This window comes from Anopheles coluzzii, chromosome 3 (assembly GCF_943734685.1).
Source record: "Anopheles coluzzii chromosome 3, AcolN3, whole genome shotgun sequence".
NCBI classification, from domain to species: Eukaryota; Metazoa; Arthropoda; class Insecta; order Diptera; family Culicidae; genus Anopheles; species Anopheles coluzzii.
Window position 1 is genome coordinate 62,256,370 of NC_064671.1, and position 25,518 is coordinate 62,281,887.

Below are 25,518 nucleotides of genomic sequence, written 5' to 3' on the forward strand. Positions count from 1 at the left end.
GGAACGCAGTCATAGATCAACTGCAACTCCGGTGCGCAAAATATGACTCTGACTCCAGATCATATCCGGATTCTACTCCGGATCAATCCGGATCAGTCCGGATCAATCCGGATCAGTCCGGATCAAACCGGATCAGTCCGGATCAGTACGAATCATTCCGGATGAGTCCGGATCAATCCGGATCAATCCGCATCAGTCCAAATAAGCCCGGATCTGTTCAGATTAATCTGAATGAGTCAGGATGAGTCCGAATCAGACCGAATGAGTCCGGAAGATTCCGCATGAGTCAGGGTGAGTTCGGATGGGTCCGGTTGAGTCTGAATGAGTCTGAACGGGTCCGGTAGAGTCCGGGCGAGTAGTTTAGGGTTGCGTGGCAATTGCTAATTTCCAAAATACAGTAGAGCGTCGATTATCCGGGCAGCTCGGGACCGGACAGTTGCCGGTTAATCGATTTGCACGGATAATGGTCCAAGAAATGTCAAACGCATATAAAACATATCAAATTCACTAGTTTTATTATTAATTTACCTAGAATCAATCGATTAATCGTTAGTAGAATATTATTTTAATCAATAACTGTAGGTTTAACAACTGTTCATGAACAAAAATGAATTTCGAAAATACCCCTAGACACTACAGAGCTACACAAGAAACTGGTTTCCCAATTGATTATCGCTGCAAACTTTTGCCGTACGTATGAACAGCTGTCAGATTTATACGCACGGTTAAGCCGCCCGCCGGTTAATCCGTCCCCGGATAATCGACGTTCTACTGTAACTGTCAATTATTATTTGAACCAGGGGTGTCCAAACTTTTCAGCTCGTGGGCCGCATTTCTTCAAAAATAACTTCGTTGAGGGCCATTTGACGCTACATTTAACTGATGAGTGATCGTTTAAATCTCATTTTTATAACATAATACTAACGAGACTTGTACAGTTTTGTAATACTAATGCTTGATTTTTGTCTAAGACGGGTAAAAAATACAATTTTATTTAAAAACGTCGTAATAATACATCTTTTCTAGCTTTTGCAACTTCATCGAGGGCCGCATTATATGCTCTCGCGGACAACATGCGGCCCACGAGCCGTAGTTTTGACACCTCTGGTTTAAAAAAAATCTTGATGAGTTCATTTACTTCCTAGTAAAGCATCAAGTATGTACGATACAGTATAACAATTTTATTTCTATTTTAGATATTTCTTTCTTGCAATGATATTTACCTTTTCCGTCAGATTTAAAAACAGCATTTTTTCTTATAGTTTCCGCATGCTTCCCTTAAATTCAGTCAAAATTAAAATATCCTTGCTTTTATGGCACTACCAACCGAAACTACTTGCTTCCACACCCATCCGGATTGATCTGGACTGATCCAATCTGATCCGGTCTGATCCGGACTGATCCGGACTGATCCGGATTCGGAGTGTAGACATGTGTTATATATGAACCCTGGTATTTGACAGTTGTGTCATAACGCCTGACAGGTTGACCCTACCTGGCTGTAGTTGATAAAGGTCATTGCTTACATCTTATTAATTCGATTTGCTACTTTCCTGAGCAAAAACTCCTTTAAAACCTCCTGTGAACTGTTCGGAGTAAATAACGAGAACTCAATACATAATAGCATATTTTCGCTCGCCTAGGCTATAATTCAGGATAATTGACGCCAGTAAAAATTACATATAACTCAGGATTAACTCAATTTGCGTGAAAAATACCTGAAAATCTCGCCCGATTTGGCCACGAATATCGAATAACCCAAACTGTTTTATATAATGTTTAATCATTTTAATTTTAATCTACTCAGTTTAATCTATTTAATTTTAATCGTCCTGGACGACTCCAGACTGCCTAGGATGACTCCGGACGGCTTCGGACCATTCCTACTAACAAAGTAATTAAGCACACAGAGTGAGGACATGCTAATCTCACTCCGAGTACATGAAGCGCCACGTATATCGTGATAATTGTTATCATCAAATTCACAAAATGTCATCTTCAAATTCAAAAGGTCATAACACCTTGTTAAAAAATGTCATTAACTTGATCACACGTCACGTTGTCTAAATGACTCACACCTGTGATCATTACAGTAGAGTACGCGACGATGCCACAGATTTTGTTTCAGTCATGAGTGACATTTTGCAGCTTTGGTCAAAGTCAGAAAAAGCGCTGGCAAAGTAAGTGACAATGATTTGTTGTTAAATGTTTACCTAGCTTGCCACTATTCACGCGAACAATGTGAGTATCACCTCTGATCATCACAATAGAGTGCGTAATACTGACATAAATTTAGTTTCAGTCAGGGTTTTTTTTATGATGTTTACGGTGATATTTGTTGGCATTGGTTTCCTAGAGGTAAATTCCTCCCCCACATCTCCCTGATTGAAACCTGCTGTTCTGAAGCAAATCAATAAACTACTAATTAGGGGAAGGTAGGTTAAGAAGGACACTGCGGGTAAGATGAACTCTTCTCATAAATGCATAAAAAAGGTAATTTTTGAAAAAAAATCAACAATGCAGCATCCTAACTTAAAGTTAAACTACACATTTGAGAACATTTTTGGCATAATATATGCATAATTGTTTAAATCCACGAAACAAATAAATTTTCAATAGTGTGCCCCCTCGTGGATCTAATTTGACTACTGCAGATCTTAAGCTCTACAACTTGTATTGTTCATATTTCCGGAAGTTTAATTACATGAATGAGTTGTCGTGATCATTGTTAAAAAAAAACTGTCATTTATTTTATTTATTTCTAAGAGGAAACACTGATATGAAGTCGTTCAGGAATAGATGAGAAAATTCTATGGGATTAAAAATATCAAATGTTGAATTTTAACATGGTGGAAAATGGCTTAAGCTATTACCAAGTCTCTTAAAAATACTGGGGTCGTGGACTTTTCGCGGAGTAATTTCCTAAAATGATGTTCTAGACTGTTATTCTGTAAGCTGGAGCAACGTCAGCTGTTAGTGCGCGATATTTCAATAATGCTTTAGATGCTGCATTCTACGATAGATTACAAGCGCCGCTTACAATTTCTAAATTCATGGCTGAAAGATCCGTCGTTACAATTGGCCTAGAATTGGTTTATGTACGTACCATGATGTGGAAAGCAACAGGATATGTTAAAATACTATAAACCTCTTCAATTTCCAACGTTTTTTTTTTTAGGTATCAAAGCTGCAAAATGTCACTCATGACTGAAACAAAATCTGTGGCATCGTCGCGTACTCTACTGTAATGATCACAGGTGTGAGTCTTTTAGACAACGTGACGTGTGATCAAGTTAATGACATTTTTTAACAAGGTGTTATGACCTTTTGAATTTGAAGATGACATTTTGTGAATTTGGTGATAACAATTATCACGATATACGTGGCGCTTCATGTCCTCGGAGTGAAATAAGCATGTCCTCACTCTGTGTGCTTAATTACTTTGTTAGTAGGAATGGTCAGAAGCCGTCCGGAGTCGTCTTATCTTTCATGGTGTCCATCTTTCACATATCAAAACACATTTCAAAACTGGACGAAAACAATCATGTTTTTCATTCATGTAAAAAAAAAACGCAAAAGTTGATGAAAACTTAAAAGTTTCAACACATTTAATGATAAAACATGAGTGAAAGATAATGTAATGGGTTAGGCGATAGCTACGGTCGCCATGTAATGTGATGAGCGTACAACTGTACCTAGAGTACCGTCGCGGTAGGTCAGTTTTTACTGACATGAGCCGAGGTGGAATAACACTTTGTTCGAAGCTGACTTTTTAACACTTGATCGTCCAGGCGATCATAAAAACCTTTAGGAGGTTTCCCTTACTGGAAACTGTTGTGACTTTGTTAGTTAGCTTTTAATTATTATATTCTTCTTATCGGTTTTTACACGTGTATCTTTTCTCGTCGTTGCCTTTCTTCTATCCTCTTCTTTTTCTTCCTCATATCACATTTACCACATTTTATCACATTTATCACATTTTTTTTCACATTTATTGATATGAGTTACAATTTATACATTGTATTGGAGTGAGGTGTCTGTCAATTTGTGCCTATGCTGCGCTTTTAGTGTTTTTACAAAGGTTCTAGAAAAATTCAACTGTTCTAGCCAAGGAACGGGTGCGTTGGTCGATCTTTGCCTACGCAGCGCTAAATTTAGCGTTAAGTTGCTATGCGTTCTCAGTTTGTCCACTTTGCTTACTGCAGCTTGAATTGCTTATGTTGCGCGTTTCGGTTGTTTTCGATAAATGTGTCTCAATTGTTTTTTCTATGAACGGTATGGTCTGAGTGTGTTGCTGCTTGGGTGTGTTGATTTGCTGATGAGTTATAATGAATGTGTTGCAATGGTATGATTTGGCTTTCCGAAATGTGTTACAATGTGTCTATAGCTGATAGTGTGTAATATAATAAGTTCTGTATAGCAGATATGCTACAATAATGTATGCACATTTTCATGATCGTTGCACTTATATATACCTAGATTTTTACCATTTCCTATAACGTGTCCGTCTTTACCTACCTTCCCCTATGTATTTTTTCAGATAACTTAATAGAAAACATCGCGCTTCATCTCCTAACCTTTACGATGATCCTAGTTTGGATGTACTGCCTGATGGTCTTACTGGCAGCACACACCAGTGCCTATGACCAGTGCACCGCAACAAAAAAGAATGAAACTATCTCGATTTGGGAATGTCCAAGAATGAAAATTAAGATTACGTATGTCAACGTAATCCAACACCTGTCAGTGGCATGTTCCGATAAACCCAATTTTGAGCTGCTTCGAGACTATCCTGAACTACGCCGCCTCACGTTCAAGATACTGGTCTATAGGTACTGCCCCCTTCCAGTCGGCAATCAGTCGCTTGTGGAGCTGCTTTCGGTCTTTCTCAACCGCACCCAACTGTCATCCATCAGATCGATAGCTTTCGATGACAATGCGAAACATTCCAACAAAGTAACGCTTGATCCGCATCTATTTTCCGGACTTCAAAATCTACAACTTCTAAAGATCAATAATCTTACTACGAACGCGTTCGATAATCCACACCTGTTCAAGCACTTTCTTCATTTAAATAATCTCATCATTACGAGTAACAAATGTATTCCTGGAAAATGTTCACACCAACTAAAGCAACTAGAGACATTTTCCATAGAAGATTCTGAGATTTCAATAATTCCAATCGAATTGGTTTCCAATCTAACTCATCTTCAAAGTTTGAGTTTTCGCAATAATAGCCTCAAGCAAGTCGAACGGTTTGCTATGCTATCGAGTTTGACTCATCTCAACTTCGGTTATAACCAACTGGTATCACTACATAATGACGTGTTTTATGGATTGCCAAAACTCGAAGGACTTGACCTGTCATCAAATAAACTAACCAGACTATCCGCCGAGTTGTTCGGAAAGAACAAGAACCTGATGGACTTTCTGGCAGATAATCAGCATAGTTCCGGACTTGTACTAGAAGATAAACTTTTCGCAGGGCTAATAATGCTTCAGAAAGTGTCTGTATCAAACTGTAACATAACAGTGTTACCAGAAAAACTCTTCGCTGGAGCCACCGAGATTCAAATTATCAATCTCAGTAACAACAAGCTTCGAAGTCTGCCAGAGAATTTGTTTCGTAATTTGTCCAACTTGGTAGAACTTAATTTACAGAAAAACAAATTAAAAAGCATGTTGCCAGATACCTTGTTGGCAGATGCCGCTCAGCTACAAACTCTTAATCTTTGCCATAACAAACTAACCACGGTGAACAAGTAAGTTCAATGAATACTCCCTTACTGACCATACATCTAAATAATTTACTTTTATCTCGTCCGTTTCTTTCAGGCATCTACTGCAATCTTTAGGCAATTTGAGCAAGTTACAGCTTAGCCATAACCTGTTGTATTTGATCGATGTGGATGCGTTCAAGTCTCAGTCGAAGTCTCTAACATCGCTAAAGCTCGATCACAACCGACTTACATTGCATGCAAAGAACAATGGTGCCACTTTTGGCAATACGGAAATCAACAGTTCATCCTGGGTCCTTTTTAGCACTTTGCACAAAGTTAGACGTCTGGATCTTTCGTACAATGCAATCGACCACTTATTTGTACCGTTTCAAAATTTCATGGAAAGCCTCCACACGCTTATCCTGTCGCATAACTTGATCACACATATTGGCTATGCAGAACTCTCATTTCTTTTTAACCTTGAGGGGGTCAACTTGAAGTCAAATAAGATAGCCCATCTCGACTTCAACCTTACCTCCATTCCATCGCACCATCTCTTCAATGGTCCAATCCAGCTAAATGATAATCCATTTAACTGTGACTGCATGTCCTACCCGCTAGTAACATATCTTAAAGCAGAATCGTACTCCAGTAAATCCGACATGCTAGAGGGACTTCAATGCGCTCAGCCGTTAAAACTGCTTGGACTCCAACTGCAAGACGTGCAACTGGAGGATCTTATTTGTGCCATCGATGCTTCCTCTGGATTCTGTCCAGCTGAGTGTAAATGCTACAAACGGGCCGTGGATCAGTGTGCCATTGTAAACTGCACCGCGTCTAACCTTACCCGCGTGCCCGTCATCCACAGTCCCTCGATCATCGAGTGCAATTTTATCGAGCTGCATCTGGCACAGAATAATATCCGTTACCTATCCAACGAGGGTGAAGGATGGAATTCCGTTCGTTGGCTTAACGTATCAAACAATAGGCTTATCGCTCTGTCTGCAGAAAGTCTGCCCAAAAACCTTGAGCTACTCGATGTATCTGGCAACCAATTAACTGAGATTGATGCGGTCTTCATACAGAAGCTCAAGTCTTCCACCCTGCTTAACATCACCCTGTCGTCAAATCCTTGGAAGTGTGACTGTGCAAACCCACTGCTTACATTTGCAGTTGATAATGCAGCGCGCATTACCGATTACGTTGTCCTTCAGTGCATTGACGGACAACCGATAAACTCGGCTACACTGAAAGAGCTGTGTGCGTGGTTAACATTATTTCGTTTGTATATCGTTAGCGCAGCAGTTGCGGTGGCGTTTATTGGCTGCATACTCACCATATGGTTGTACGTTAAATATAACCTAGAGATCAAAGTGTGGCTCTTCAAGCATAATTTGCTACAGTGGTTTGCCACGGAGGAACAAATTGATATGAATAAGAGGTACGACGCATTCATCTCGTACTCACACAAGGATGAGGAGTTCGTCACAAAGGAACTGTTGCCGAAGCTCGAGAGCGAAGAGCTCAACTTCAAAATCTGCTGGCACGTGCGTGACTTTATGCCGGGGGAGATGATCGCCAACGAGGTTAGTAACGATCGGCGTTTTCTATTTACTTGTGACTGTAATGTGACTTCTTCTAGATTACGAAAGCTGTTGAAGAATCGCGACGCACGATTATCATCCTCTCGCTCAATTACCTCGAGTCAGTTTGGGGCCAAATTGAGTTTAGCACCGCGTACTTACAGTCGTTGGCGGACAAGTGCAACCGCGTCATTCCCATCATTTATCAAGATATTGGCGATATCGAACAACTTGATCCACAGCTCCAGGCGTACCTAAAGACCAACACGTACGTCCGCTGGGACGATCCGTGGTTCTGGGAGAAGTTGCACTACGCCATGCCTCATAAGCGTCGATTGAAGGGTGTGCAGGGAACCGACAACATGTGCATGGAATCCGTGGACAAACGAAATCCACTAAAAACACCAACCACCACTACACTGCCCATCAACGTGGTTGAAAAAGACGATGCCAACAGTGTAGGGACGGGTATTTCGGTTATTTCAAGTGAACGTGAATGAACTGAGCTGTTCATCACTGATCTTTCGTAGTTTAACATACAGCGATACTTGTAGAGAGGCGGATTATCAGAAACCTAGGCGGTTAGAAGAGTTGAGGCCCCTTGTGTTCGTCTAGCCATACTCGATAATCTGGAAACAATAAACATACTCGACAAATGATCCCCGGAGCCCGCCAAGTCCACCCACCGTTAGATCCACCATTGCATAAAGAGTTCATGAATCGGTACACTATTCGAAAGAATCGGTAGAACTACAGATCGGGTGGCTTAGTCGCCTGAACAATAAGCCAAGGTCGATTATTGTAGCAAATATCTATTATTTGACGCTAGAACGCATCGAGCTTACAGGGTTTCACACTTTATCTCAAGACCGCGGGACCCCTTCCCGAATCTGTCTTAGTCAATGCCAAGACTGCGGTATGATGCTTGAAATCGTTGATGATACCTGAATTCTTCGGATGCAATGCTGATTCTGCGGCACATTTCTCGAACACACTGTTCCGCACCGAGGACATGCGGTCGAATATTTTTTTACACATATAACCTTTGTGTACATCAGTGTACTGGAAATCTCCCATTTCTTGTTTTACATATAAATTTGCGAATATTTAAAGATTTTTTTTTCATGACATCGACGAGCACAAATAAGATACATTAAAGCAGTGGCATCTAGCTTGTAGTCCGCGGGCCACGGATAATCCGTGACGTTAATAGACAAAGTCCGGAAAAGATTTGTTTCATATTATCTTATAATCATAAAGATCATATTATCAACAGGCATATGTAGAATAAGATTTAAGCATATTTTTTCAAATAGTTTTGAACCATGTCTACAAAATATTTTTACAAAGCTACGTTTCTCGTGATCCTGAAAAGGTAGGAGAGCTCTGCACTTAAGAGGCAAGAAACCAACATGACCGAAGGTAAAAACGATCAGAACTAAAAACCTAAATGATTAAGAGTACAACAGGTAGAACTGCACTAACACTTAACGGGTAGAAATATACTTATTTAGCTACCGGTAAAACAGCCAAGCATCGGTAGCCATAATTTAAATCCAGGCGAAAGAATCACTTGTTTTGCACGAGTACACAGGTAATACTAAACAGTAACGATGCTTTGGTAAAAATTAGCTCGCGACAAGCCAAGTCAAGTCAGATCCTGTTGAACCGCTAGGACCGGACCATGTCCATCCTTAGTTCGTCGTCTCATTTAATGAGCTTCGGAGGTTCTATCATCCAAAGTAAATTGTTGATAGTTTCAACTTGGAAGATGTCTTGCGAAGATATTTAGGATATTCCAAATGTTCATATCCTAGCTTGCGTGCGTCCGAATTGACGGAATAGCCAAACACAATGTGAAGTGCCAATGAAAATAATGCAAGAGTACAGAAACAGAAAAACTGTAATAATGTGCCAACTCTATATTAAAAGACGTGCAAGTGTATTTCGCAATCAAAATAATCAAAAACTGGCGAAAGACCTGAACTGGCTACATCTTCATAGAGAATACAAGTCGCCAAGTGCAAGATCATTTATATCGAGAAGTGATGAAAAAAACCTAAACCACCAAGTGATTTCCAACGTCTGATGATCAGCATTCAACTAATCGTGATCAAGCTAACAGGCAAAGATGCAAGTGAATCTCGTGAACAAAATGCATTTGAGCAAATGCAAAGTTTTCAGAAAATTCAGTCCAGAACTAAACAAATAAACGCAAAGAGTTCACGCTGTACACATCATCCAAGTACAAGAACAAGTACCCAATGCAGAACGTTCACACCTGTGAAAACTGTGATAAAAAGAAATCAGCCAATAGCGAAGCTAAACAATGTGATAAAGCAAGCGAAGAAACAACGAGAAACCAGGTCGACAAGTTATGCTGAGCTCACTGTCCAATATGGATTGACAGGCAAGAATGGACTGGAGTCCCAACCGAATCTCTCGACAGCGGCTGGTCAAGCAGTGCAGATCTACGTATATTCAGAAGCGAAAATTGTGATCTAAACTTCTAGCTATTAAGTACTTTAAAGTTGAAGTTCTCATTAGCTCCTGCTGTGAAGTAGCATTTGCTCAATTTACAACAACCACTTAAGTCGACACAAACTTTGAGTCGTTTTCAATCAGCTGTTGTTGTATCACTCTTCTGAGGTTCTTTTGAAGTCCCTTTCAATACAAATTTCATTATTCTGGTATCATTACCAAAATGATTACCAAAACGGGAGAGTGAACGATTTCAATACCGACTTCTCGGTGGTCAATATTGGCTACGGTCAATACCGATTAATAATTAACGTTTTTAACAACTTTGCTTTAAAGAAATATTTGTTCCATTTTCAACAACCACTTACATTTTTGATATTTTAAATTGTCAATGACTTCTTCATCCGTCATGTTACTAAGATCAGAAGAGAAAATACGCATTGGACGGTATTAAGAGTAGTGTGGGGTGCGATCGTGATAAGTGTTCCATTGATGAGTTTTGTTAGTGTTTGTAGTTTTCTGTAGTGGGACAATGATATGGTTTTCAAGAGGTATTTGGAATTATTATTAATTAGGTTACCTTCTACCGGTCGTCCAACATGTTGTTGTAGACTTTTGCCTACGATGAACGGGTCTGGTAGCGGTTTTCCTTCTTCAGTAGTCAGAACCAGATACGTCAACTCTCCTTAATCGACGTTGAACCATTCCGCGTAAGGCCTAGCCCAGGAACTCGTACCAGAAGGTGGATTATCTAGCATTGGCACTTGAAAAACAGTCCGACAATTTAAAACGACTTGACTTTGATTCCTTGATGGTTTGAAATTGGAAGATTCTCTTGGTGGAGATATTGCCTACCCAATTCAAGCGTAGTTTAGCGTTTGAATTGGCAGCATCAGAATATTTATTATTCTGACTCCCATCAAGGTGTACCCTTTCTTGGTCGCCCGCTTGGTTCTCACATGTACGCATTGGCTGTCCTCATGGTCGGACTGGCTTCTGATTCCAAACTTTGCTTGATTTAAATACTTTGTAATATTCAGCTTTTTGAAATTTATTTTTTTGCAATTATCCATATGAAATGCAGCGCAAATGTTTTGATTGTCTTTGCAGTTTTGTTAAATGGATTTTTGTTTTGTTTGCGCTTTATTGCAATTGTGGTTGTACAGCACGAGCTCAAATTTTCTATTTCTTTTCATATGAATTAATAATGTATCTTGACAATACAGCAGCTGACACTTTTGCCTTTCCCGCTGAGTATTCAATGTCGAAGGCGGTTTCATCGAGGTCTTACCTTATTCGTGTGAGTTTTGACGTGGGATTTTTCGATGTAAACATGTACACTATGGTATGTTCTAAATAAAAACTTTCTTCCATATACGTATGGTTAAAAATAATTGATAGCACAGTGTATAGCAGTTAGTTCTTTTTCTATTATAGATCTGTTTTTATTTCACGGTTTAAAATTTTTACCAGCAAAAACTTTTGGATAGTCATTTTCATCCGTTAGTTGTGATAGGAAACCTCCACATGCTACATCTGAAGCTTCTGCAGTTATTGTTTTGTGAAATCTGGATGTATTAATATAGTAGGAGATACTATTTTTCCCCCAAGTGTATCCAACGTTCCTTGACATTCATTTATCCAATCAAATTTTAATATTTTTGCATTGTATTTTGATAAGGTTATCTAAAAGTCTTGCTATTTTTGCAAATTTTCTTCCGCTTTTGAGCTTGTCCATTCTCCATTCTGTCCATTCTCGCCTGCCAACCCAGATTGGGCAGTGAGCTCGCATTGACCATTTCCACTTATGGTTTAGTCTTCTGCGTTGGATACAGGTGTCCCATTAAGAATTTTCCTCTGTTTCCTTTTATTTCTATTGATGTTTAATGAACTTTATTAATGAGCACTTTGAATATGGTAACTTTACACGAGGATCCGTGTTTGGTATGTGCAGCAGATTTTTTTTATTATTGATTTTTATACAGACTTTGAGCCTTTTGGCTTAGTTCGCCTCTGCTTAAACTACTTAAAACCCGACATTTAAAACCCAAGCATTTTTTTCGTCAGAACGGCCTAGTTGGCCGTATCATTTAGGCAAAGCATTTCCTCCTTGCGTAAACCTTAATCCGAGTTGGCTCGATTACCTTAAAACTAAGCTTAAAACTAAAAGAAAAATCGATTTATTTTACACTATGTTTGGTAGTGTATCCATGGCAATCAGTGAGAATGTGACGAACCGTAACCGCGCGGCTACACGAGGTGAAATATACAGCGAAATGAACTATTTGACAGGCGAAATATCTGACAGATAAAGCATCACAGCAACCAGCTGATGTGCAATGTAAACAAATAACGTGCACAAAATCGTAATTAAATCCATTAAATAACTTCAATATCGAGTACTTCGGCAATTTTCAGTCAACAGTTCATGATCTCTTCTAATTAGGGAATGTTCTGCTTAAGAATATATTAATTTAAATAGAATTTCGAAAGCGGATGTTGTGTCTCCCCCAACCCTTTAGCTGTACCTGTCAGATATTTCACCTGTCAAATAGTTCATTTCGCTGTATATTTCACCTCATGTAGCCGCGCGGTAATGTTTACGTCAACAAAAGTTGCATAACGGTGGGTTGAACTTTTCTTGGAGATAGGAGTGAGTAAGACGAGTGTAGCCGATCCTGAGACGCGACAGCACTTGTTGGTGGCGACTGGAGTGTGTGTCTTTCCAGGCTAATGTTGATGGTTTGATGGTTTGAAGAACAGAAGGATAGGAAAAGGGAAGACATTTTACATTTAATATCAAAAGGATAGAGTTGATATTGGAATTAAAAACTAATCTACAGATTTCGTTTTGGACTTAAGAGATTTTTGAGTAGTGGCAGAGGGAGAAGGATTGAAAATGGGATGGTTGGGCGATTGGAATGAGGGAGAGACGGGGATGATTTTTTTTAGGTTGGGATGATCTTCTTCAGTTTCTTCTTCAGTGCTTTCTTGAGTGTTATCTTCCGTGCTAAACTCGTCTCATTCTTCTTCACTTTCTTCATCTTCAATTTCCATTTGAGATTCTATATTCTTTTTTCCAGACTCTTTTCAACATTCTTGCACATTCTTGTCATAGTTCTATCCTGATCTTCAATTTTTTTTTCTGTTAGTTTAGCTAATGTTTGTGAAAGCAAAACTATTATTTTTTCTAGAGATTCATTCTTTTTCTCGAGTTCTTCAATTTGGGTATCTTTTTTATCTACTGTGTGTGTGTTGTGCGTATATGATGCGGTTTTGAATGGGACTAGAATTTGTGGATTGGGTATCATTAAGGAGAGCTTTACGTGCCTCACCGTAAGAACAGTTGTTGTCGATTTTGTACTTGATGACCTGCTCTTCTAGAAGGTAACGGGGACAGGTACGAGACGTGGTGCTGTGGTTGTCCTTGCAGTTGATGCATACGGGGTCTACGGTGCACTCTCCATGCGCAGGGATACCACAGCTGTTGGGATAACTCAAGTGATAACACTGGGTTTTTTGCTGTAGAAAAATGTAGAGTTCTTTATTCGCTGCTACTGTATCGCCATGTGGTTTTTGACACTCGCTTCCCGTTTCTCCGTCTGTGCGCAAATGACACATGTGTTGTTGTGTTTACAAACGGGTTGAGTTCTTATCATTCGCGTTGCGAGAACATTCGCGTTGCGCGAACATACTGGCCCCTTCAGACGTTAGTTCTGAACCATTGAAGTTACTGGAAGAAGACACAGCTTCGCAATTGGCCGAGTGTATTCGCCAGAAGCTGTCTTCAATGTCACAACTCGTGCTACTCCATCATCGCCTGGGTGTGTTTTGATGATGCGTCCTAGCGGCCAATGCAATGGGGTAGTTGACTCGTCCTTGACCAAAACAAGTTGGCCAACGTCTATTTTTACTGGTTGTTGGAATGTAAGGGTTATGAAACGGTCATTTTGAATTGTTTGCGGTTGTTTTGTCAGTTGGGAATTAAAAGTTAAATGTATTTTCTGGCAGCACTGCCGATCGACAATTTGTGATTAAGTATGTGTGCGAATAAAGCGGCACTAGCGCATGAAACTCGATACGAGCCGGACGTGTTCTTTACTTTGTCTCCTTTGGCGATCGAAGACGACACAACAAAACACAACGTAGGGCGTAGAGGCGTCAAGGGGGGAAAGGAACCAACAAACCATGTTCCAGAACGCAACATTGGTGCCGTGACCAGGATGGTCTAATATTTGCGGTTTGGTTTGACTGGTTAAAGTGAAGAACTTTGTGTGATTTCTTTTGGCAAAATTCGCGTAACGCGTGTGAAATCTGAAAGTTCCGTATCGAGCGTTGGTGGATTTCTGAATAAGAAAAATCGCGAAAGCGTGAGAAATCATTGTGCTAGTGGGTGTTCTTTGCGTGTGTATGCATTTTGTGTCGCGTATTAGAAATGTCGGTTAGTGAAGATTTTGCCGGTTTCTCTGACGCATCGGGTTCGAACAATACAATGCAACACACACAAGCAGAAGAACTGGATATGATTATCCTAAAGCGCGAGCGCGACCGAGTCGTGCAATCGTTGACAAGAATCGACACGTTTTTGGCGCAGTACAAAGAGAGTGATTTCCCAGAATTGACGCCTCGTCTTGATCTATTGAACGAGCGTTGGAGGGAGTTTCAGGCTTTGGCTCGAAATATTGGCGCAAAAGATTACAGTGAAGATAACGATGTGCTTTATGGTGAGATTGAAGACAAAGTCATGCTATTGAAAGGAAAATTATTGGGAAAGCTGCGGGCTGGAGCGGAGATACCGAGTGTGAAACAGGAACGCGTGTGCGATGATTATAATAGTGTTCGTTTGCCTCAGTTGACGCTTCCTCAATTTTCCGGAAAATATGACGAATGGCTCCCGTATCACGACATGTTTGTTGTTACTGTTCATGAGAACGAGAAATTGTCGCAGGTTGAAAAGATGCTTTATTTGAAGGGTTCTCTGAAAGGTGAAGCGCTGAAGGTGGTGGATACTTTGCAAGCCTGCAATTCGAATTATGACGTAGCTTGGGATGCTTTGAAAAAGCGATATTCTAACGAATATATTTTGAAAAAGCGTCATGTTAACGCGATGCTACAATGGCCACGGATGAAAGTCATGAACACGGTGGGTATTCATGGGCTTATCGATTGTTTCGAAAGGAACTTACAAATTCTAAAGCAGTTAGGTGAAGTGACCGAACAGTGGGGATGTTTGATTATTCAGATAATCATTTCAAAGTTGGACGAAAGCACCCAACAAAAGTGGGAAAGGCACGTTGAAGAAAGTGAGCAAAAAACGGTGACGGATTTGTTAAACTTTTTGCGCACACAGACGCGCATAATGGACGCGTTTGCAGTGGATAGGCCAATGGCGGCGGGCAAATCTACAAGTGAACGTCGTGTTGCGTCTAATGTGGCTGCAGAAGCAAAGTGCGCAAAATGTGATGGATCGCACATGGTGGAAAATTGTGACTCGTTTCGGAGTTTAACGTTGCCGCGTCGTCGTGAAGTGGTTGAAGCTAAGAAGCTTTGCCTTAATTGTTTGAGGCAAGGGCATTTTCAAGCCAAGTGTTGGTCACGTGCGCGATGCAATATTTGCAATCGTAAACATCATTCCCTTCTACACGGTGAAAATGTAAGTGAAACGATCGGTCCGTCGGTTCGTGAAGAACTTCCATCTACCAGTGGCACGCAAAATGTGGTGGTGAACGCGTCATCGAACAGAGAGTGCACTTCTGTGTTATTATCAACGGCGATAGTGAGTGTGCGTGCGTGTGGTAACAAATGGTTGTCAGCAAGAGCATTGATCGATAGTGGGTCTCAGGTGAACCTGATGACAAAGGGCTTGGCTGCGCGGCTTAAGTTACCGCAATACGAAAGTAAAACGGCATTATCGGGAGTTGGACATTCGAAAGTGGACATAACGACGTCGGTAACGACTGTCATACGTTCTAAAAGTTGTAACTATCAAGAACGTATGCAGTTTCTAGTGTTGCCGAGAATTTCTAGCTACAGGCCGGTAATTGGAAATCAAATTAGCAGGCAGAATCTCCCGATGAATTTTGTGCTCGCGGATCCTAATTTCGATAGTGATGCTGAAGTGGATTTATTGTTGGGCTCCGAATTTTACGCGACTTTTTTGAAACCGGACAACCGTGGTAAAATTAGGCTCGAGCTACCAGCGCTCCCAACATTTATTAGCACTGTTTTTGGATGGGTTGCAACTGGGAAAGTTCCGCTGGCTTCTGAAGGTAGCAATTATGTTACTTGTGGCACGTGTACTAGGTTGGACGATTTAATTGAGCGTTTTTGGATTATTGAAGAAATACGTGAGCCGCTTCAACATAGTCAGGAAGAAAGGGATTGCGAAGCACATTTTGTGCAAACTCATCAGCGGGATAGTGAAGGGAGATATATAGTGAAGCTGCCATTTAAGTGTGACTTACAGAACCAATTGGGACCGTCCAGTGCGATAGCGAGAAAACGATTCTTGCAGTTAGAACGACGTTTCAATCGGGACCCATGGTTGAAACAAAAGTATACGGCGGTTATCAACGACTACATCGACAAAGGGATTTTAGTCAAAGTGGCTGCGAACCCGATTCTGAGGAAGCGCATGGTCATTATTTCTTACCGCATCATCCGGTAATCAAGGCGTCCAGTACCAGTACAAAGGTACGACCTGTGTTTGATGGATCGGCCTCTACCGACGGTGGTAAGTCTCTTAATGATTCGTTAATGACTGGTCCTGTGATTCAGGAGAACTTGTTGGCGTTGTTGCTGAAATTTCGGATGAGGAACGTGGCATTAGTGGCAGACATAAAACAGATGTATCTGCAAGTCAAGGTGCATCCCGACGACACTCGTTTTCAACGTGTATTATGGCGAAGTTCCAGAGGAGCCATTAAAAACTCTAGGTATCGCGTGGCTACCAGAATCGGACCAACTGTACATAGACTCGAACATTCAGATGAACAACGAGAGCTGGTCCCGTAGAAAGGTTTACTCTTTGGTAGCACGTATATACGACCCTTTGGGGCTGGTGGCTCCTGTGACATCTTGGGCCAAGATAAATATGCAATCGTTGTGGTTGGCAACTGATGACTGGGATGAAGAAATACCGGCTGTCATGCAAGAACGATGGTATGCCTTTCAATCACAACTCGGGTTGCTGAAGGAGGTTAAGTTTTCGCGCCATGCTGTTGTGCATAATCCTGTTGCTGTTCAACTACATTGCTTTTCGGATGCATCTGAAGTGGCTTATGGGGCATGCGTGTATGTTAGAACGATTGGTAGCAGCGGGGAAGTGGTAGTTGAGTTGCTTGCTGCAAAGTCTCGTCCTGCGCCGTTGAAAAGAGTCAGTTTGGCCCGGTTAGAACTTTGTGGAGCATTACTGGCAGCAAGGTTGCAGAAAGTGGTACGCCAAGCGTTGAGAATTCCAGACGTGGAAACCTTTATGTGGACTGATGCGACAATCGTGTTGCATTGGATTCGAGCACCATCCCATTCTTGGGCTACGTACGTAGCGAATAGGGTATCCGAAATTCAGGAATTGACGCATGGCTACAAATGGATGCACGTGAAGGGCGTTGACAATCCTGCCGATATTGTATCGCGTGGAGCTATACCGAACGAGCTGTTAGCATCGAAGCTGTGGTTCCATGGTCCCGGGTGGTTACAACTATCAGAGGAAGAATGGAAGAAGAATGCCAGCGGTGTGTTGGCAATTCCCGAAGAGGAGTTATTGGAACGAAGGAAGAGCTCATTGGTGGCCGCAGTAAGTAGCGAGAGCGATGATTGGTATGATAGATTTTCCAACTATGACAAATTACTGCGGATCACTGCGTATTGTATGAGATTTATTCGTTGTTGCCAACGAAAGCTGGATCCTAAACACAAAAGGTGTTTTGTTGGTGAGCGAGCTAGCAGAGGCGAAAATTCGACTGGTTAAACGAGAACAACGGATTTACTTTGCGGCTGAGATCAAGGAGTTGTCTGCTGGGCAAACGGTACGTCCCAAATCATCACTGAAGACATTAGGACCTTTTTTGGACGGTGATGGTTTACTCCGAGTTGGTGGCCGCTTGCATCGCGCCAAAGCTATGCAAGTTTGTAGCAGATTTCCGTTGGCGCTACCCAAGAAGTCACGATTTACTAGGCTAATGGCAGAATATTATCATCGATTGGCACTTCATGGTGGGCCAACTGAAACATTGAGCGCACTCAGGAGAGAATTTTGGCCAATTCAAGGACGATCTTTGGTCAATAGTGTTTGCAGAGGCTGTCTGGTATACTTCAGGATGAATCCCATGTTAGTTCAACAACCACCAGGACAGTTACCCGTGTCGCGTGCTATGCCAGCTCGACCATTTTCGATCGTAGGGGTTGATTTCTGTGGACCCATTTACTTGAAGCCGGTGCATCGCCGAGCAGCAGCTGAAAAAGCATATATTTCAATCTTTGTGTGTTTTTCAGTAAAGGCTGTTCACATCGAGCTTGTGGAGTCTCTATCAACTCATGCATTTCTAGCGGCGTTTCGTCGGTTTGTGGCAAGACGGGGTTTGCCCAGCGAGGTCTATTCCGATAACGGTCTCAACTTCCAAGGAGCGAGTAAGGTGATCGATGACTTCTACACGTTGATGAACAGCGATTCGGCGGTGGAGGATATATCGAGGTATGCTGTTGGCGCTGGCGTTAAGTGGCACTTCATCCCACCCCATGCACCGAACTTTGGCGGCCTTTGGGAGGCAGCGGTAAAAGCGGCAAAACGCGTCCTACTGAAGGTTGTTGGTGATCGGCAGCTGGCGTTTGGGGAGATGTCGACGGTTCTGGCACAAGTGGAAGCTCAACTCAACAGCAGACCGCTTACACCGTTGTCGGAGGATCCGGAAGAACTTGATGTATTGACGCCGGGGCATTTTCTAATCGGGGCTCCGATGAACGCTCTACCGGAGCCTGACGTGGGTGATGTACCAATCAATAGATTGAAGCGGTATGAGGAATTGCGTAGAGTGGTACAGAATCATTGGGCGCGTTGGCGTAGGGAATATTTTAGCGAACTACATAACGAACATCAACGCGGCAAGGCAGTAGTAGAGTTAAAGGTAGGACAAATGGTCCTGTTGAAAGAGGATGGGAAGACTCCTCACCATTGGCCAATGGGACGGATCGCTGAGGTATTTCCTGGCCCAGATGGCGTAGTGAGAGTCGTTAGTATTAGGACTAGGAACGGCTTGTATAAGAGGCCAGCGAATAGGATTAGTCTTCTTCCGTTTGAGCGAGTGAATTAGATATCATAAAGTCAGGCATTTTGTGAAGTAATGGAAAGAGGTAAATTTGGTAAATTTAGGTGGCCGCTATGTTGGAATGTAAGGGTTATGAAACGGTCATTTTGAATTGTTTGCGGTTGTTTTGTCAGTTGGGAATTAAAAGTTAAATGTATTTTCTGGCAGCACTGCCGATCGACAATTTGTGATTAAGTATGTGTGCGAATAAAGCGGCACTAGCGCATGAAACTCGATACGAGCCGGACGTGTTCTTTACTTTGTCTCCTTTGGCGATCGAAGACGACACAACAAAACACAACGTAGGGCGTAGAGGCGTCAAGGGGGAAAGGAACCAACAAACCATGTTCCAGAACGCAACACTGGTGGTTTGAGCCATTTGCTCCTAGGCTGAAGAGTTGCCAAATATTCTGCGCTCCATCTTGTCCAAATCTGCTGTAGAAGCTTTTGTACCAGTTGGTAATGTTTAAGACGATTGGATGGTATATCCTCTAATTTGTTATCAGGGACTGCCTTTAGATTACTTCCGACCAGAAAATGGCCTGGTGTTAGTGGCTCTAAGTCAGACGGATCGTCACTGAGAGGAACCAGTGGACGTGAGTTGAGGCAGCATTCAATTTGACAAAGCAACGTTTCCATGTCATCTTGAGGCAGAGTTGTTTTGCCAAGGACCCTGAAAAAATGCTTCTGAGCAGAATGAATTGCTGACTCCCATAGCCCACCAAAGTGTGACGCTTTCGGTGGATTGAAATGCCAGCGCATTCCTTGTGACGTGCATTCTTGGATGATTTCAATTCGATGTTGTTTGCTCGTCACCAATGCTCGCAGTTCCCTGGAGGCGCCTAGGAAGTTCCGTCCGTTGTCGCTATGAATGTCACTGCATAACCCACGACGAGCAACGAAACGACGAAATGCTTGGATGAATTTGGCTGTGGTAAGGTTTGCGACGAGCTCGAGATGAACAGCCTTTGTAGCGAAACAGATAAAGACAGCTACAAATGCTTTACCAGATGATGCACGGCGATGAATGGGTGATAGACCGATGGGACCCCAATAATCCACTCCCACTATTGAGAATGGTCGGCTTGGTGTTATGCGTGAAGTTGGTAGTTCTGCCATAAATTGTTCTAGCAGCCGAGGACGAGCACGACAACAAGGTACGCATTCATGGCAAATACGTTTAGCTAGGGATCTGGCCCCTATGACCCAATACTTTTGACGAAGGATGGTGATCAATAGTTGCGGTGCGGCATGATGATGTTTTTTATGCAAGTTTCTAATCAGCATTTCTACCAGAGGATGTCCTGCTGACAACAATATTTGATGTTTGCTTTCAAATGGTTGATTAGATTTTGATAAACGTCCACCAATGCGGATAAGATTATCATCGCAAAGAAACGGATGGAACCATTTTAGTCTGGATTTGTTGGAAACAGGACTGTTTTGACGGAGCTGAGTCCATTCTTTTTCAAAGATATCTCTTTGAACCACTTGCAAGATTCTGATTTCAGCTTTCCATAATTCATCTGTGCTAATAACGACAGTTTCTTGCGAAGAATCACGTTTAGTTCTCATTCGAAAGCAATATGCAATTACTCGTAGCAATTTGTGGTAGTCAGAAAACTTGGATAGCAACTCGTTTACCAACAGTATTGCATCGCATGGGGGACTTTTGGTGGCAGCAGCTGTAGTAGTGATCGACCGACCTTCTATTGAAACCTCTGATGGTAGTTGAGATGACAGTTGGGGTTTGGGCCATTGCTCTTGATCTAGTTGGAGCCATGGCGGGCCATTCCACCAAAGGTCACAGTTGACGAGTTCGCTTGCAGTTAATCCCCGTGAAATATGATCTGCAGCATTTTCTTGGCCGTTTATGTGGCTCCATGTACAACTGCTAGTGGCTTGTTGTATTTTGGACACACGATTGCCGACAAAGGTGTTCCATTTCGACGGTGATGCTTGAATCCAGTAAAGAGCGACTGTACTGTCAAGCCAAAAATAGATATCGGCGTCTAGCTGCATAGCTTGCTGGATAGATTTGTATAGCTCACTTGCTACGAGGGCGCTGCATAGTTCTAGTCTGGGAATGCTTTGTGATTTAAGAGGCGCGACCCGCGATCGAGATGCTACTAGTGATGTTTTGATTTGGCCTGCCTTGTTAGTTGAGCGCAAGTAGGCACAAGCGCCGTATGCTGTTTGGGATGCGTCGGCAAAAATGTGTAATTGGACGCTGGTAGCTTCATTTAGTAGAACGCATCGTTGTATTTGTATTGTGTTAAGTAAGTTGAGCTCATTTTTAAATGATAGCCATTGTTTCTGGAGCTGCTCTGGAAGCTCAGTATCCCAGTTCCATATCGAGCCATCGCTGGCCTTAAGTGTCCAGAGAGATTGCATGAATATTTTTACCATCGCGACTACTGGTCCGATAAGGCCAATTGGATCGAATAATCGTGCAATTCCCGATAACGTTGAGCGTTTTGTGATCAGTTTTTCTTCAAATAGTTTGATGCGATACGTCATGGAGTCATTCAATGGATGCCAATGCAAACCGAGAGTTTTGATAATCTGGTCGCGATCGAATCAAAATGACTCGTCTTCTGAAAGTTTGTCTTTTGAGATGGTTTGGCGAACTTGTTCATCATTCGTGGCCCATTTACGTAGAGTAAAACCACCTTTGGAAACAAGCGCAGTTAGTTGTGAAGCTTCGGCTGCGGTGGAAGTGCCGGTAAGTAAATCATCGACGTAAAAATCTTTTTTCAATACCTTGGCTGCAATAGGATAGCTACTGCCTTCGTCATCGGCAAGTTGTGACAATACTCGTGTAGCTAAATAGGGCGCACTAGCTGTACTGTATGTGACGGTACACAGTTTGTATGTTTGCAGTGATTCGGACGGTGTTGGCTTCCATACGATGAGTTGTAACGATGTATCACGATTATCTACTAGCACTTGACGGTACATCATTTTAATATCAGCGACTATCATGATCGAATGTTTACGTGCTCTCATGATGATTGATCGGATATCGTCCTGAATTGTTGGCCCTACCATCAAAACATCGTTCAACGATATGCCGCTAGATGTCTTGCTGGAGGCGTCAAAGACAACGCGCAACTTGGTTGTTAGTGATTCTTGACGCGTCACCGCATGGTGTGGAAGGTAATAATGATGTTGGTTTGTGTTTTTATATTCTTCCTCCGAAATGCGCTTCATGTGCCCCAGTTCAGCGTATTCATCGATAAATGAGCTGTAGCTGTTTCTAAATTCGTTGTTAGAACTGAGCCGGGATTGCAAAAAATGAAATCTACGAACTGCTGCCTTGCGATTGTCAACTAGTTTTGTGAGAAGATGTTCTTTCAGTGGAAGACGCACGACGTAGCGTCCGGAAGAATTTCGTGAAACGGTGCGACGAAAGTGTTCTTCGTACGCTGCATGTTCATTAGATTGTGCGTTGACTATTTCACCTTCCTCTATTGCCCAGAACCGTTCCATAAGTTTATGAACATCTTGAACCGTTGTAGATGCATGGTTGACTGTAATAGAAGAAGCTTGTGAAGTAGGTGTGAGTGTACTTACGGCTGGCCCCGATACGATCCATCCGAGCTCCGAGTTGACAAGGACTGGTTGATCCTTCCCGAGAAGTATTCGTCCAGCTGGTCTCATGATGTCGAAAAAGACCTCCGCGCCGATCAAGACATCAATTCGGCCGATGCAATCGAAGTGAGAGTCCGCAAGAAAGATGTTGTCAGGCAGGTTCCATCCCGTTGTGTCGATCGATGACGATGGAAGATTCCCCGTGACTCTTGGTAGTATGAAGAACTGTAGGTTGGCAAAGTATCGCCCAACCCGCGAGCGAAGTGTCGCTCGGATGCTCTGCTTTGCGGTTGTGTTGGTGGAACTAATTCCAGAGATGCATAGATTTCTTCTCTCCCTTGTTGATTTCATTTGCTGGGCTAGATTTTCAGTGATAAAACAACTCTCACTTCCTGAATCTAGCAGCACTCGTGCGTTGTGTTTGTGGCCTTCATCGTCAACGATTATGACAGTGGCAGTGGCCAGGAGGACTGTCTTATGTTGACCTGTTGAAGCACATGTGATCGACTCGACGACCGATGTTGATGCTAACGTGGTCGGAGAATCTCGTTGATCTTCTTCTGATGACGGTACAGTAGGCGAGGGTTGTGGTAAAGAACACAATTGTGTATGATGGCGCTTGTGACAACTCTTACAGGTGCTGGTAGATTTGCAGTCACGTAGATGATGACCAGGACGAAGACAATTATAACATAATTTGTGCTGTGTGATGACCTTTTGTTTTGCATTTAAGGATAGTTTTTTAAACTCATCGCACGTGTACACAGGATGGTCTCTGTTGCAACAACTCGCTCTCGTTGATAAGCGAGCGCTAACACCCATATTAGCTAAGCCGTCTGTTAGCAACGCATCGCGATCGCACACATCCACTAATGTATCGTCGCTCAATGCCACAAATACATCCAGAACGACTAAAACAGCTTCCGCTCGCCGTACATTTACTAACTCAACGGAGCTCACTGATGATATCCAAGCTGCGAACGATACCAACACTGTGGATGATTCTGACAACTGTAACCACTACAATCATCGTACTAAGCCGATTAGTGATGTTAGTGCTGGAAACTATCGAACAAATACACAAGCATCTTCTGATCCTGTTTTGAACCAAAACACCACCAACACGGGCATAGCCGAGAAAGTATGGTTATACTTCACGAACATCAAATCGCATGTCTCGGCTGATGATATGCGTGTGTGGCTTAAAGCTGTGCTACCAACGGACGATATTAATGTTTACCGTCTCACGAAAAAGGGTGTGAACCTGGACTCGATGTCCTTCATATCGTTCAAAGTGAGTGTTCCTAAATCTCTTAAGGAGCTTGCGCTGCAGTCTACTATTTGGCCAGTTTCACTTACTGTTCGGGAGTTTGTTGCTCGTGGCCTACCAAAGCAACGTGTACATGAAAGGGCTCGATTTGACCCTTCTGAGCTTATTTCGCATCGTACAAATAGTGAAAATTGCTCTTCAGCTGTGCCAAAAACTACCGCTCATCCGGATCATTTTTTGGAACATCGATCGCCACCCCCACAGCGCGTGATTCTATCACCATCCCAGATGACCGAGATCCTAGAGGCTATTCAACTGGAGTTTCCTCCCACACCGCCTCAGTTATCACCGGGGGTGGGGCTTCAATCACAATCCAATCTCAGCAACACGAACCGCTCACCACAGATCAGCCCGTTTGCCAAACGGATAGCTCACAATTAATAGACCCATTTGTGATATATTACCAAAATGTTCGAGGCCTTCGCACCAAATACAATGAATTGCGCCTTTCTGCGAATGAATCAGGGTTTGAAATGCTTGCCCTTACTGAAACCTGGTTAAATGAATCGATTCCATCCAACATGGTCCTTGATAGTGATGCCTACAACATATACCGCTGTGATCGAAGCAGGTTAAACAACGAACGTTCGCGTGGGGGTGGTGTGCTACTTGCATGTTCCGTTCGATATCCTTCTGTGGCACTTAACATTAATCAACCCACGCTTGAAGCTTTATGTATACGTGTTTCTCTTTCTAAGTTTCGTCTTTATGTGGGGATTGTTTATGTGCCACCGTATTTGAGCAGCGACCGCAACTATTTGGAATCCCTTTCTGCTTTCATCAGTGATGCATACATGCAAATGAAACCGAATGATCATCTTATCCTTCTGGGTGACTTCAATCAACCTGCGTTAGAGTGGTCGCTTTCTACCGCAGTAAGGCCAGATTCATCTTCAGCTATAAGACATTATGTGCCACATATTTCTTCGAATACATCCAATTCCTGCTTTTTGGATATGTTAAACCTGCATGAACTCTATCAGCTGAACGGGGTGCATAACCATTTAAATCATTATTTGGACCTGGTGCTCTCCAACTCTGCTGCAGCTGCTTGTTGTTCTGTGTATCCTGCTTCGTCACTGCTCGTGCCCCAGGATGCCCATCATCCTGCTCTAGAAATTGCGTTACCGTCTTCTTTATTTAGGGCTAGTAGGGTTATGAATGTATTACCTTCTGCTCCTAATTCATTGAGAGTTCGTTATAATTTTCGGCTCACAGACTATCGTAAACTTAATTCAATTCTATCTCGTTCCGACTGGTCTTTTTTTATCAATGTACATCGGTCGACGAGGCTGTCCAATCGTTTAATGCTTTGTTAACCTCTACACTCCTTTCATGTACACCTATTTTTCGTTCCCCTCCTAATCCTCCCTGGTCCAATCGTACTCTTCGCAACCTGAAAAAGGATAGAATGAAATATCTTAGGAGGTATCGTCTGAACCGATCTGCTTTCAACTTTCGTTTATTTAAGTACGCTGCCTCTGCGCATCGACTATACAACAGGGCTT

General features: G+C 42.4%; 2 protein-coding genes across 2 annotated transcripts; both read left to right on the plus strand.

Annotated features, from left to right (window-relative positions):
- The first annotated feature begins 5,679 nt into the window (after window positions 1-5,679).
- LOC125907344 (protein toll-like) lies at window positions 5,680-8,290 on the plus strand. Its single transcript, XM_049608966.1, has 3 exons — window positions 5,680-5,762; window positions 5,836-7,306; window positions 7,363-8,290. Exons 1-3 carry the CDS (start codon window positions 5,680-5,682, stop codon window positions 7,801-7,803), a joined length of 1,995 nt encoding a protein of 664 aa, XP_049464923.1. The 3' UTR covers window positions 7,804-8,290.
- A 2,901-nt stretch (window positions 8,291-11,191) lies between these two features.
- On the plus strand, window positions 11,192-19,322 carry LOC125907220 (uncharacterized). Its single transcript, XM_049608285.1, has one exon. The coding sequence runs from the start codon at window positions 14,220-14,222 to the stop codon at window positions 16,449-16,451; it is 2,232 nt and encodes a 743-aa protein (XP_049464242.1). The 5' UTR covers window positions 11,192-14,219; the 3' UTR covers window positions 16,452-19,322.
- The last annotated feature ends 6,196 nt before the right edge of the window (window positions 19,323-25,518 follow it).